At 34.9% G+C, this 15,150-nt stretch overlaps 1 protein-coding gene across 4 annotated transcripts in view; it reads left to right on the forward strand.

Annotated features, from left to right (window-relative positions):
* Positions 1-15,150, forward strand: part of AGMO (alkylglycerol monooxygenase) — a 284,230-nt gene that overhangs the window by 103,386 nt on the left and 165,694 nt on the right. For all 4 annotated transcript variants that reach the window (XM_045185306.3, XM_045185305.2, XM_045185307.2 and 1 more), the window contains one exon: positions 9,151-9,246. In XM_045185306.3, the coding sequence (XP_045041241.2) occupies positions 9,151-9,246 (96 nt within the window). The remainder of the gene's footprint in view (positions 1-9,150; positions 9,247-15,150) is intronic.

The following is a 15,150-nucleotide window of genomic DNA, read 5'->3' on the forward strand; positions in this document are numbered from 1 at the left end:
AGTCACAGGGGAGTCATCGGTCCTTTTTATTTTCTTTGACTCTTTTATAAGGTTCTTGTCATCCACAGTGCTACATAAGGCATACAATTTGGTGGTTACTAAGGTAACAATATATTTTAGAAGAAATAAAAAATGGGTCATGTCATTGGAGGTAAAATTGATTTGAGAAACGAAAAGCAAAATTAAGCTCAGCGGCCTTTTCTTTGGTAGCACAGTGAGAATCAGGATGGCAGCCTGCCCTTCACCGTCCTGAAAGATAAGAATTCAAATTGTAAGAATTTCTAGCCGTACTTTTTGCATTTTTAAGCCAGTTTTGAGCTTCAATTTAACATTACTCATCTAAGAAAAGCTGCAATTTTAAGTGAGTACCATTTTAAGTGAGACATTTATTGGTTTTGCATGGTCCTTCAATCTTTTATTACACATCTTAATTAATATAATGCCTTAAACATGATAGTCTCTCCACTTTGCAAATAATAAAATATGTCTAGACCCATGGATATTATGTAATACGTAACAGTGTCGGGATTAACATTTTGTTTTCTGCCAACTTTATAATGAAATACCTTAATGCTGCAATTGTATATTGAAAACACAGCTATAGAAGTGCTTGAAAAATAAAAGAATGAGATGTGTCAAAGGAACACAGGAACGAACTTGCAAGAGCTCCCAGTGGCCAAAATCTGGAGCAATTTGAACAACAAAATATATAACATACAGTGGTATTTTAAACCAAAGTATAAAATAAATTCTAAAATGGTCCATACCGATATAGATAAATTATTGAAAAAAAAATAAATGGGAGACAAATTTCCTTAAAGAATTAAAAATCATATACGTACATACCACCCTCCTTTAGGAATGGAGCTTAATGCCTCCCTACCCCTGGCTTTTGAGTGCAGGCTGTGCTAGTAAGCTCTGTATTAAGAAAGAGTATGGAAAAGGGATAGAGGGGAGGGGAGGGGAGGATGGGAGGGTGACTTCAGAGTGGAGAAACTTGGCAAACAATTTCAGATCCAAGTTAATATCCTCAGAAATGTCATGTCAGTAGCATTTACTCTTTGATAAAATGTGTTAAGAATATCCCCTTGATGGCCTATCCTGTGCACCATTTGATGACCTATAATGAGAAAGGCCTTTCACTTCTTTGGTCTTTGTCACCAAAATCCTAACCCCAATCTAACCAAAGAAAAGACATCTGTCAAACCCAAACTGAGGGACATTCCACGAAATACCTAACCAGTTATCCTTGAACGTGTAGAAGTCATGAAACACGAGGGAGCATCTGGGAAAGTGTCCAGATCAGAGGAAGCGGAAGACAGAAAGACTAACTGGAATGTGGAACCCTCGACAAAATCCTCAAACAGATAAAGGGCATCAGGAAAAAAGAAACCAACTGGGGAAATCTAAATAAGGTGTGGAGTTTGGAGGCATTTGGTTATAGTACTGTACCTACGTTGGTTTCTTAGTCCATGTGTCACAGTACCTTGATATTTCACTGTAGTTGCTACTATCTCTGCCGGGAAAATTATTTCCTCTTTACCTCTGATTGTTATATGATTCAAAATTCAAATCATTCCTATTTTTTACAGATGCCTTTTTCACTTTGTCCAGGTTGCTTTTGTTTGTTTGTTTGTTCCATAAAACACTTGTGTATCTCAATTATAGTACTTATTACTTTGTGCAATGCCTTTCATACCAGCCTGTAGACTTTAAAAGAAGTCCATCTTTCACTGCTCTATGCTTTGCTATATATATTGTATATTTATAAAACAATGATGCAGTCAGTGTTTTATAAATATACATCACACAAATACGTGAAATAAAAGGTTTATAGTTGTCAAAAATCAATTTGTCAAAGAAAATAGTTTGTTAGCTATCTAGATAAGGCCAGTATGAGACTGATAATGGCACAATGTATAAAATAATTTAAATCTGTCAGTCAATTAAATATTTTTTATTTAATAGATCCTCCAAAATTAGAGCATAGGTGAGTTATTTTCCTGTGAGTACAAATATATTTTAACATATTCAACATATATGAAGCTAGTGAATGGGAAATAGTAAGGTATCCACATTCAATGAGCTGAGTATTTCTCTTGAAAGCATAGGGAATTAATGATAAATGCATTAATTGTGGTACATTTACACAATGGAATACTACACAGCCGAAAGAAAAAGGAACTCCTACCATTTGCGACAGCATGGATGGAACTGGAGAGCATTATGCTAAGTGAAATAAGACAGACAGTGAAAGACACATTTTATATGATCTCACCTATAAGTGGAACCTAATCAACAAAACAAAGAAATGAGCAAAATAGAGCAGAGACTTGGAAATAAAGAAAAAATAGACAATGACCCAAGGGGAGGGCAGAGGGAAAGAAAGGGGAAGGGACAAGCAAAGGGACACCAATAGAGGACTCATGGGCATGGACAATGGGGTGGGATTGACTGTGGGAGTGGGGGAGTCGGGGGGTGAGCAAAGTGGAAATAGGATAACTGTAACTCAACAACAATAAAAAAAAGAAAAAATGATAAATGCATTAATTTAAATAAGTACATTTTAAATAAGTAATTTTTTTAGGTTTGTAGTATCTCTCAATCATTAAAATAGTTTTGTATCCTAGGTTGGGATTATAATAAACATAGTAAATTATGTTCATAGTATATTAATAATCTAAAAAATAGGTAAATTTTAATCATCATGAGTAGAAATATAGTTATAACATCAATTAATGAAAATCTTTATTAAAACACTTAATACTGTAAATTAGAGAATATATAAGTATATAATGATTTTTAGCATAATTTAAAAATACATTAATTACATTGAGAAGCTATAGATAGCAATTCACTAAGAATAAAGAAGTCTGGATCACAGCTGTAGCCTACTTACTAACTAGCTTTGCCACTCTGAATTGATAGTTAATGTTTCGATCCCAGTGATTTTGTACATGAAATGGCGCAATTAATATTTGCTCTGCCTTGTCATATTGTTATTTTGAAGAGCACCTTAAATAATGAGAGTGGAAATTCTTTGAACCATACCAAGTATGATTCACATGTATGATATTGTCTCTATATTACATGTAAGACCACAGAGGAACGCTTAGTGAAATCCCAGACCTTCTTATTACATCATACTCCCTGCCAAACTACATAAGCAACGACTATTTTTCAACATGCAGGAGTTGGAGTTATATAAAGACAAATGTGAACAAATAAAGACACAAGAAACTAACAACTTTGATGTAATGCAGTCAAATGCACTGAGGATAAAAGCCTCATAACTATAATGTCACAGAAGAAGAACATGCCTTGAGCCCCCAAGAAGTAAAGAAACAAAACTTTGCAGAATTCCCTGGCATGCCTTTGCCTTGCTCAACCACCATTCGAAGACGGCTGATAAGATGAAGCTGATGTCCACGTATTAAATAAACGAATCCCTCTGCCTCTTTGTGTCTTGACCAATTGTAAGGCCCCGATTCTAGCGTGCATCAGGAAGATGAAATTACTCTGTAGCTTCTCAAGAAATTTAGAAATTTGGTAAAAATTAAATTATTCTCTGATTTTTGATGTTTTTTTTTTCAGAAATCTGACAGGCATTTGTAGTTCTTATTATGAAAGATAAATAAGGGAAGTCATAGTGAAGAGCTCTACATATAAGAGCAACATCTTATTGTCACTTTTAAACAATGTACACCTGGCAAACATATTCAACTCCTTTTACATGTTTTTGTTCTTATTTTGAGAAGCACAGAGACGTCTTGACTGGTGGAGCCAGTCATAGTGGCAGAGGTTGGGGACATAATGAGAAGACATGAGCTTCTGTTCTTAAGGTGACTTCTTTCCTTGGAGGGATTTGAGCAAGTCAACAGCCTTCTAATACAAGCTATTAAGGTTTTAGAGAGAAGTGTCCGCTCTAATTACCAAGGGAAGACTCACAGAAGAAATGATGCTTGACCCCAACTTGTAAGAAGAGAAACGTTTTGCGATGGATGGGGCTGTAAATGAAGCATTATGTAGAAGGAGAATGTTTATGAAGACACAAAAGACTGAAAAAAATGATGGATTTAGATAAAGAAATAAAATGTGTGGTATGTGGATTAGTTTCCTGGGGCTGCCAGGACTAAGTGCCAAAAACTGGGTGATGAGAGAAATCGATTGTCTCACAGTCTGGTGGCTGGAAATCTGAGATTAGGGTGTCCACAGGGTTGGCTCCTTCTGGGGGCTGTTAGGAAGAATTAGATCCATGCCTCTCTTGCAGCCTTTGGTGGTTTGCTGGCAATTTCTGGTGTTCCTTGGCTTATAGATTCACCACCCCGATGAATTCTGCCTTCATTGTCACGTGGCTTTTTCTCACGTACCTGTCTGTCTTCGTGCACAGATTTCCCACTTTTATAAAGACACCAGTCATTGGATTAGAGCCCATCCTAATTACCTCATTTTAACTTGATTACCTCCATAATTCTATTTCTGAATAAGGTTACACTCTGAGGTACTGGGGGTCTAGGGCCTCATATGTCTCTTGGAGAGACACAGTTCAACACATAACAGTATGTGTATGGCTAGCATGTAGGATGTATGAAAGGGTGGAATGGGGAACAGAGGAAATAGAAACAGTCATAGAAATGGGAACAGAAAGATGGACCTAGATACTTAGAGATAAGTCCTTACTAAGTAGAAACAAAAGCACGGATTCCAAACATACAATTTAAGGTGAGTTTTACGGATAGAGATCAGTAATCTCTACCTGCAACCAGAGCGTTGGGCTCTGTGCCACCGGTAAACACAGACTTAGAGAATGTGGGGCAGTGAACTTGATTATTCGATCTTTAGTTTCTCAGTTCTGAAAAAGAAATGTCTCACAAGTAACATTATTTAAAAAGAATCACGGAAGTGCAGATATTAGTAAAGTTAAACTACTGTGAAAATAGACATGAATCCCGGAGCTCAGATTTTTTCATTTCTTTTAAAGTACTGTATTTTGCCATGTATAATGTACATGCATGTTTTGTTTTTGAAGGAAAAAGTAAGGATGCACATTATACATGGGTATGATTATGTAATCATACCCATGTATAATGTGCATCCTTATTTTTCCTTCAAAAATTTGGGCAAAAAAGTGTGCATTATACATGGCAAAATACATAATTATTCACTTAACTTCAACCATTTTACTAGCAGCTTGCTCATGGACAGCTCCCCTTTCTCAATCCCTGCTTTTTCTCCCAGTTTTTCATGCTTCATGGTTTTATTTTCTAGTTCTTCCACCCTAAGGGGCTTCATTTCCATGACTCTGGAAAGCACAGCCCTTGGCCTTCTGTTACATCTGCTTTGAACTCCCCAAGCCCTGCTTGAATCCGGTCACTACCTACTTCCCTCCCACACCCTGACTGCTGAGCACCATGGGTGTCCTCCAGCTCCAGCTGGGCAGCATAGTACCCCCCCAGTGTACGGCTTCCAGACACAGCTAAGCTGTCCGTGCTGCTCACCAAACTGGAAATGTGAGCCTTCTGCCCACCTGGAAGAAGCCTTTCCAGAATTCCAGTCTCCTCAGGCTCTCCTCTCCACTGCTGCCCTTTCCGTCAGCCAGCGACACATTTTAAACTTCACAGAGAAATGCATCTCTCTAATTTCTGTTTGGATATCTTCACTAAGATTTGTGAATGCTTCCTTACCACTTACTACTTTTACAGAAAATGTTCACGTCTGTTCAGCAGGCCTAATCCTTAGGTTGATGACATTGCTTCTCTCTTAGTTCTTTTCTTGGACTTTGTCTGATCAGCTACTTTTGACATTAGTTCTTCTTTCTCTCAATGGCTCCTTCTAAATATATCATAAATAAATTTGTATCTCTCATAGTAGTATATTTTTTAAGGAATACTTCCAGCTCTCTCCTTCATTGTTCGCAGGGATAGAAAGAAGTAAGTAATCTCTACCTCTATCCCATCACTTTCTTTGAGTGATTCTTAAACTTACTTAGGTGTAGATACCAGACCGACTGCCCCACTGCCCCATACCTGCAAATCCAGTGTCATTTTTAGTCCGGTTGACATTTGCACAATATATTGGCTCACTCAACAGCTTCCTAGGGATATTCCTCAAGGACTTCCACAAAATATCTTCTTAGTGGAAGTTTACAACCTATTCTTCCTCCTGTTCAGTGTCTTGGTGAACACCACCCAACAAGCCAAAACTGTGGGCATCTTCTGATACGCTGTTGTTCCTCTACTATATTTAAATAGTTACCAAATCCTTAGATCGCTCGAGTGCATTCTGCCTCTCCATCCCTGTGGCAACTGCTGTGGTTAAATGTGCATGATCTTTCACTGGGCTATTAAAGTAAATTTCAAACTCATTTTTATGTTTCTTACAAGCTTAAAAAACATTAACTGCTCCCTCATAGCCTAGGATAAATCCAATCTCCTCAGAATGGCATTAAAAGGCTTTTCTCCCTGGTTTGACTGATGTCCAAATTATCTCACCTCTCTGACAAAAGCTACAGACTATTTCCTCAGAAAATTGCACATTCCCCCATGCACACAAGCTCACACTTTCTTGTAGTGATATCAAGGGTGTGCACAGACTCCCTGAGATCCATGTATGAGTGCCACGGCCCAAACCGGTCCCTTGCACATTCGCCGACACCTTCAGCAATGCTGAGGTACTTAATCACCCTCCCTAAATGCCATGTTGTTTCTCGCTTCATGATGCCCCCTCGCACACCCCTGGCTGCCTCTTCCACTTGAAGAACAGAAGAAAACTCACTCATCTTTCCTCTGCTTTAGCCTGAGGTCTCCCCTAGGCTTATTCTCATTTCCTCCTCACACACAGATCTGGGTTATTCCTCTCCTTTATGGCCCTGTTATATATGACTTCTATCAAAAAATAATAAAATAAACCTACAGTAGACAGTGACATTTAAGGCCACAGAGTCTTGAAGTGAGAATAACATGGGTTTGGATGAAGGCAGAAATGGATATATTTGGTAAATAGTATACTGTCCCTTGGCCCAGGTACTGAGACTTTAAGGTTGAGGAAGGAGAAATGTCTCTGTCAAATTAGTACCATTTGAGATTTTCTGATGGAAAGGACATTTAAATTGGTTTTAAACATTATAGAGGGTTTGGGAATGCAAAGATTGGATGTAGAGAAAACTATTGCTAATTCTCAGACCTGGAGGACATTTGCTAAGCTGCTTTGAACTTTAGAAATTAGAACCTTGATCGTATCAAGAAATTGCTTTACAGTACTATGTTAATAACAAGAAATTAAGTGTTATATGATTCATGTAACTTACCCCTGCCCTATTTCTTTATTTTCTTATTAGGAATGTGATTTTCTGGAATTCATGCTGAGTTCACTTTTCTAATTGTCAGATCATTATGGTAATGAGTTGTAAAATTTGAGACAGTTTTTTGTTCAATATTTTTTTCAAAGTCTGACCTATAGGAAACAATAACAGAATATTCTGTGGGTTAATAGGCTTGTGGTTCACAGTAGGATGGTAAAGGCCCTGAGAGGTTCTGCAGTAAGGAAACTTCACTTGTTTAACTCACTACTTCACAACTTATTTGATCATAGAACCCACTTTCCATAGTTACTACTATGTCTAAGGACTATTTCTCTACACTTTGGGGAATTATAATGAACTATGAATATTCATCTGCTATGAACCCTCCAAATAGAACTTTTTATTAAGTATCCAAGTGAAGTTGTTTTATATTGTTATTCATATCTCGAAGATTCCAAAACACTCCTTAACTCAAAGTACGTTTATCATAGGTCATATATGTGTGTTTAAAATATCTTTATTAACCTTTTGTAAGGGAAGTATTTTAATATATTACAAAAATTATACTACAGTATCACAGATCTTTTGGAACCAAAAGGATGGCTAGATTTCAAATGGTTTTTCCCCTTCACAATTTATTTGCAGAAATGGAAGGTTAAGAACTTTAGGAATATCATGGAGAGAGTCTATAGCGGAACCAAGGCTTAACAGTGGGTATCTTGAATAAGAGCCAGTGTACTGTTGTGGCTCAGTGATCTAATTCATTGCTTAATAACATAGTTATAAATAATGACACTGGTACTGTCTGTGATTACAGTTGGGCTTTGATAACTTAAGGTTAGAAACAAAAACTAGAAGTTTATATAAATATCCAATTTCTAATGTGTAATCATCACTAAATGTAATATTTGGCCTAATTGAGAACAAAAACTTTAAAATAATATAGAAATAAAATAGTATTCAGAAGAAATATTATTTAAATATCTAGAATTTTGGAAACATTAACTCTACAAAACACAAAATATAAAGTGGAAGTCAGGGTTTTTTTTAATTCCTATTTGGTTGTTTAGTTTTTCACTTAATATGATTTTTTTAAACCATGAACCCGCTCTTGGGGATCAAAGTCATTAGGAGAACACAGAAGATTTTGCTTATTAGTTGATTCTAACCAGTTCTGTGGTTTAAGCATAAGGTTTGTTTTTTTTTTAAGTCAGAGGCATTTCCATCTGTTAGGAAATATTAAACTTTAAAATTTGTTTCGACTATGGCACTATATCATAGCCCCTTCCTTGCTAACTTTGAAAAAATTAGGAGATATTGTACCCTCATCAACCACATAGAAACACATTTGAAGGAGGAAATTTATTTTATCTTCTCCTTATATGAAATCACTCTTTTATTATAATTTCATTTTATTCCTAAGAATGCAAGGTTATATATATATTACAGAGTTTGAAAGCTGTCAAGGTATAAAGACACATGATCCTACACTTCTTTTACTTGAAGAAAGTGAGTATTTGTGTGTATATAGAAAACCTCTTTAAGTTCAGGAAACACATCTAGCTTTTTCAAGATTAAGGAAATAACACACCACCAATGGCATTTTAACTAGACAACTTAGGTGCAAAATGGAAGTCCCGTGGACTTAGCTCTAATGTCTGCAACTTTATCACCGTGTGGAGAATTAATGTGGCAAAGTCAAACGTGACAATAACATATGAGAAATAGGCAAATTTGCAAACAATAAGATATATTTGCTTCAGTGTATGCTCAGATGTTGAATCATTAGTAATGGTATGTGTTATGTGGAGAAATCCTGTGTGCAAATTTAAAAATTTGTTACCTTCCAGGTGTTCTACTGTCCCCTGGCACTCTTCGTACCGCCTTCGGTGTACGCTATTCATCTTCAGTTCAATCTCCTGTACCAGTTTTGGATCCACACAGAGGTAAATCCTTTGGGGTTTTTGTTTTGTTTTGTTGAGTTTTATATCTAAATAGCCTGAAGCAATGTCCTGGAAATCCACTAGCAGCTGATTTATAGTGTAAGAAAATCTTTGTCTGCATTCTTTAAGGAGAAACATCTGTTCATTTTTATTCCTTTTTACTGAATATATATTGCAGAGTTTATAAGAAGCAATGAGGCCAGTTGGTCCCAATTAAATAAAACCATTTTTTGAACTATTAAGTACCAAAACTTTTTAATACTTTATTCAATACAATATCTTCCTGTATTACAGTTTATTAAACACTGCTTGCCAAAAGATGTTGAAATTTATTTTAACATAAAGATATAAATTTATATACATAATTTATGTATGTTTATAAGTATATATTTATACCTCAATATTGATAACAAAATTTATTTTATAATGCAATTTATTATATATTAGTAAATATTTACTTACATATATAAATATATATAATATTTACAGATTATATAAGTGAGAAATCCTTGAAAATTTCTTGACAAAATTTGAATGCCTAAAAAATTATCAAAATATTTTTTATTAGAAATCTTGCTTTAATTTTAGAGTTTGAATTTTATTTAAAAAGTGTTCAATATGTTGTTGGGGTTTTTCCCCACAAAAGTGAACAAATATATTTCTTGGGTCTTCTGTGGTATCTCAAATTGTCAGACTTGAATGTCTGTGGAAAGATCATTAAGCAACTGATTGGTTTATGAACTATTGTACTGATCTGGTTGTTAAGTAACAAAAAATCCCAGACCCCCAAAAATCCTTGCTTATACACATGAGAACCCTTCCAAGCATGTGGTATTTGTTGGAAGGCTTTTGAAGTCCTATAGGAAGCACATTGACAAATGCTACAACTGGTCGAACAATACCGCAAATCACAGCTGCATTAGATGCCAAAGCTTGATGCAACAAAGAGCATTATTTCATTAATCTGCAGCGTTTTATGCTACTGACTTACTTGGAATAAAGAGCCTGTTACCATGACTTTGGGCATGTGTGGCATTATTCGAAGATCTGTTATGAAATAGAATTGAATTTTATGCTAGTTGACATACATCAAACAGTCAATACTACAACTGTCTGAAAGAGTTGTTGAGACCAGTTCTAGCTCTAGGGGTCAAAGACCAAATTTGTTTAAATCAGTGGAGGGAAGCTTTCTGATAATTTAGATGGAGGGGTTAAAGGAGAGTTACATTTTTATAGCAGCTCTGCTCCAGGTCATGTTGTGTGTTGGGGTCAGGTATTAGTTTGGATACAGAACAATGGTTCCTAAGTAACATCTGTCTTTTCCTGTGTACCTCCAAGAGGATCACTAGCCAGGGCTTGAGTTCCATCTCAGGAAGAAAGGGAGAGTGGAGGAAAGCCAGCGGTGAGGCATTTCTTTTAAGCTCAGAACCTCCAGGTGACTTTACTTCCGGCTCAAAAGCAACGCATTAGAACCTCTCACTTGTGTTGGACAACATAGTTTTGAGTGTACTCTCCCATGTGTAGTTACTGCAGTTGAGCTGCACAGGAAGCAAAAACTACAGTTTTTGAAATTAGGGTTTTGATCTTTTAAGTTACATTATTAGGTGTGAATATATTTCTAAGATCTTTTTTGTTACTGTGTATTTATTTACATTTATTGTTATGGACAGCATACTACCATTTGTTTACAAATAGTAGAATCATTTAGGAAGTAAAACCAAGAGATTTGTAACAGTGGCTGCTTCTAAGGGGCCAGTGAAGTAGAGAACTGGATAAAGGAGAACATAACCTTTATTTTTTAAAAAAATTCTTATGTGTTTAATTGAGAATTTTTTCAATTAAAGGTTAATACACATTAGATTTAAAAATAAAAAATAAAAATGGAAAACAATGAACAATAAAGTTTTAAAAATGCCCACTTTATGGCTCTTTAGGCCATTCGAGCACTGTTTCATCTCAGGCCTCATACTCGGGGATTCATGCACAGGAAAACCATACCAACCACAGACTTGACAGTGTTGGCCAAAGAGCTCTGCACATTCCTGAGTGGAGACTTGATTCATAGCGCTGCTTCACTTCTGCTGACCTCCGTGAAATCAGTTCTCACTCTGAGGGGAGACTGGCCTTCAGGAGGCACTGATGTGCTAAAAGTGAAGAAAAGTTCACTCCCTTCAATCAGTCAGGTTAAGATAATGGTGGGGGGGGACAACCTAACAACATGGTTGTGAGAGATTGTATATAAAAGAAAAAAATAAGTCATAAAAAAGAATAAATGGTTTATCATGAAATTTTATTACTTTTTAGTTACTTTGATGAAGCAACAACAGCATCTCCTCCCTCCCTCTCTTTTGAAAGTTACAAAAGATTCTGCTTGAAATTATCTTCTGTTGCTTAATTTTTGAGTGTTTTTTTGATTATGTTTTTATTCATTTGGAATATCTGCCACACAGAGTCATGCTTTTTCCCTGTGATTATACTAAAGGCATTTAGGAAATCTTTTTATTGAATACATGTTTTTAATTCAATAAGCATGGAATGTTATTATTTTTTAGATAGCATATATTTGTGTGTTAGCTGATTTATGCAGTACAGTAGTAACAGTAGCATTATGTATCACCTTTCATTTTTCTTAAATTAACCATCGTGTTGTTCATGTACATATCAGATGAGCTGGGCAGAGAAATGCAACAGAGAAATAATTCTTTGGTATTGAAGATTTGAACTATATAATTAAATGATTTTAATAGTGCTAAACTGAAGCCCCTAACTGGAACATTATGAGGTTAAAAACAAAATGAGAAATCTATAATTTTACTCATTCTAATGGATGAAGGGCTACCTTGTGCTATTTTTTCTCTAATAACTAATGTTGTTTAGCAGCATTCTATGAATTTGTTGGGACACTCATATATTTGCTTTAGCAAACTGTCCAAGATCTTATCTATCTTTATTGGGTTATTTGCCTAATTTATTTGTTGGAATTCTTTATATATCTTAGATATAAGTCATTTAGCAGATATATGCATTTTAAAATACATTCTCCCATTTTGTGACATGCCTTTTTATTTTGATTCTGGTAACTTTTGACGAAAAGACATTTTGAAGTTAAATTTATCATATTTTTCTTTAGGAAGAGTTTTCATGTGTGTATATATTTTCTCTAAGAAATCTTTGAGTATCACAAAGTCTCAAAGAAATTATCCAAGGATTTATTTGGGAAACTTTGAGTTTTAATTTTATGTACAGGCTATGATATACTTGAATAAACTTTGTGTACAGTATTTGGCAGGGCTCAAGATTCATCACTTCTGTGCAAAACCCCACTTATTCCTGCACCATTTATAGTGCAGACTTTCTCTTATCTATTAGATTCCCTTGGTGATTTTGTAGGAAACATGATCTAATTTTGAACTTGTATTCTCTTCCACTGAGTCATTTATCTCCACTTATATGAATCCCTCACTTTAGTAATCAATTAAGTTTTGTAGGAAGATTGCTTTGTACAATTTGTAAAGTAATTTGCTTTAAAATTCACTAAAACTTTTCTTGTGCAAAATTTTGGGGCCTTTGAACAAAGTTCTATTTATTTCTTTCCTGTATTTATATCATTTATTTCTTTTTTCCTCCCTTATTGGATAGAGTTCACAAACAATTTATTTTAATTTAAATTTGGAAAAATAACTGCCCATTATTTCCTTAAACATTATTTCTGTATTTTTCTCTCTCCCTCCTTTGGAGCTGCAAATACATATTTGTTAGACTACTTGATATTCCCTCACAGATAAGTAATGCTCTATAATTTAAAAAATTTTTATTATTTATTTACTTTTAGATTTGATAATATCTATCACAAACTTGCCCCAAGCTTTCATTAAGTCCACTTAGGAGATTTCTTACATCAGATATTACCCTTTAGGTTCTAGAATTTTTATTTACTTATAAATAGTTTTCATTTGTCTGCTGAGATTGTCCATTTGTCACTTACTATTACTATATTCTTCTTTAAGTCTTAGTAATAATTAATTTAAAATTCTCATCTGCTAAATCTAGCATCTGAGTCACATACAGGTCTATTTCAATTGACTGTTTTTATTTTTTGCTGGATTTGAATCTCATTTTTCTGCTTTATACCTCTAGTAACATTATTATTATTAGCCAATATTTATGGTGAATTTATTGTAGGCTCTAGATGATGTTATATTCGTCTCACCATTTCTTAATTTTATTGTAAGAAGCAGTTAAATAATTGGCTAACCATTCTGAGTTTTAGAGGCTTTATTTACCCTTTGTTAGGGCATGTAGATCTTTTATTACTGTCTTTAATCTTGGGGCATATTCTTTATCCTTTGCAGTCTTTAATTTTAAGGTAAGGCTTACTACAAAGCCAATTTTACTTGGTAGAATTTGAACTCTAAACTCTGTCTTGCCAACAACAGGTAGCAGTTGAAATCTCTGCTCAGCAGTTTTCTAGCTATTTACCTTCCTGATTTTTACCAGGTTCCCTAGTGCCTTGTTCTATGCAGGGGTTGTTTAAGAGTCAGCCAAGACGCTTAATTCATGAGTCAGGTTTGAGGGAGATTTGTGTGCTGATACTGTGGCTCCTCCTTCTGTGGTTGGGGGTGGGAGGGATAGATTTTCCTATTTCAATTACCAGCCCTTAGATCTAAGTTCAATCCCTGACTCCTAAACCTATAAGACTAGAATTTTCCCACTGTTTTCCTTGCATCAGGACATGCTTTCAGACCATTCTATTAGAATGCTACTTTGCCAACTGTATCCACCAAATACAAACATTGTCATCAGTGACCTAATTGACAAGCTATGAAGAAAACAAGTTCTTCTCATTAGCCACACTGTATATGCCATCAATTGCCTCAGTTGTACTTTTTTGTGTTACATAAGGGTCAATAGAAATTAGAATCTAGAACTGCAGCGATGCAATGGACAAAATTAGAAAGCAAAAGAAATATGCAGTAGAACTATGAAGCAATATAACTTCAGTGAAAATAGAAGCCAAAAAATTTTAGAAGCTAGGTGATATAGAGCGGAATAGGAGAATGTAGCTCTAGAGCAGTAAAAGGAGAATGAGCAGAGATGTCAGAGATTTGACTTTTTAATGATACAACTAATTAAAGTGTTTTGCTTATCACCCTTTTGTGTTGAACACGATGGTGTTTGTGGCTGTCTGGAAGTTGTTATCTTGTCTTCAAAATCTTGTGGAGTGTGCTTGAGACCCATCCCTGTGAAAAAACTTATTTTTATTTCAAGTATGTAAATCTATTTTACTTTATCTTTTTAATAAACCATTGATAAATAATAAAATATACAGTATTTTAATGGTCATGGAGAAACATGTTTAGGTCTTTTCCAGTTTCTACAGCTGTTATTTTGTGCTCTGTACAGGTGGGAACTGTATCAACGTTATTAAGCTAGCCATGAAATCTCTTTCATTATCAAACTATTATTTATTTTTCATAAAGAAAGATGATACCTGAAATTACCTTCTTAAATATTTTAGATACTATAATTATTAAAACTTAAGTATGGATATTGTGAATGCAATTATTCATTCCAAGTGCTTTTTTTGTAATTAAAATGATGAGTAAGTAATACCATTTTTGTAATATAAATTGTGTTTTCCTTTGGTGGCATAAGGCATTAAATTGCCTGAGTTCAAACCCTGACTTCACTTATTACTATCACTATGACCTTAGACACTGTACTTCCCTGTGCCTCTGTTCCTCATATGTAAAATAAGGATAATATGAAAACATAGCATTGTTTCATTTTCAGTACTATTATTGTCGTTATTATCTACTTCTACAGTCTAGATACCCTTTTATTTTGTGTCACATACTAATCATTTCCAGCCATCAGCTATGATTATTCATGTATATTTTATGGCAT

This window comes from Desmodus rotundus, chromosome 6 (genome assembly GCF_022682495.2).
Source record: "Desmodus rotundus isolate HL8 chromosome 6, HLdesRot8A.1, whole genome shotgun sequence".
Lineage (NCBI taxonomy): Eukaryota > Metazoa > Chordata > Mammalia > Chiroptera > Phyllostomidae > Desmodus > Desmodus rotundus.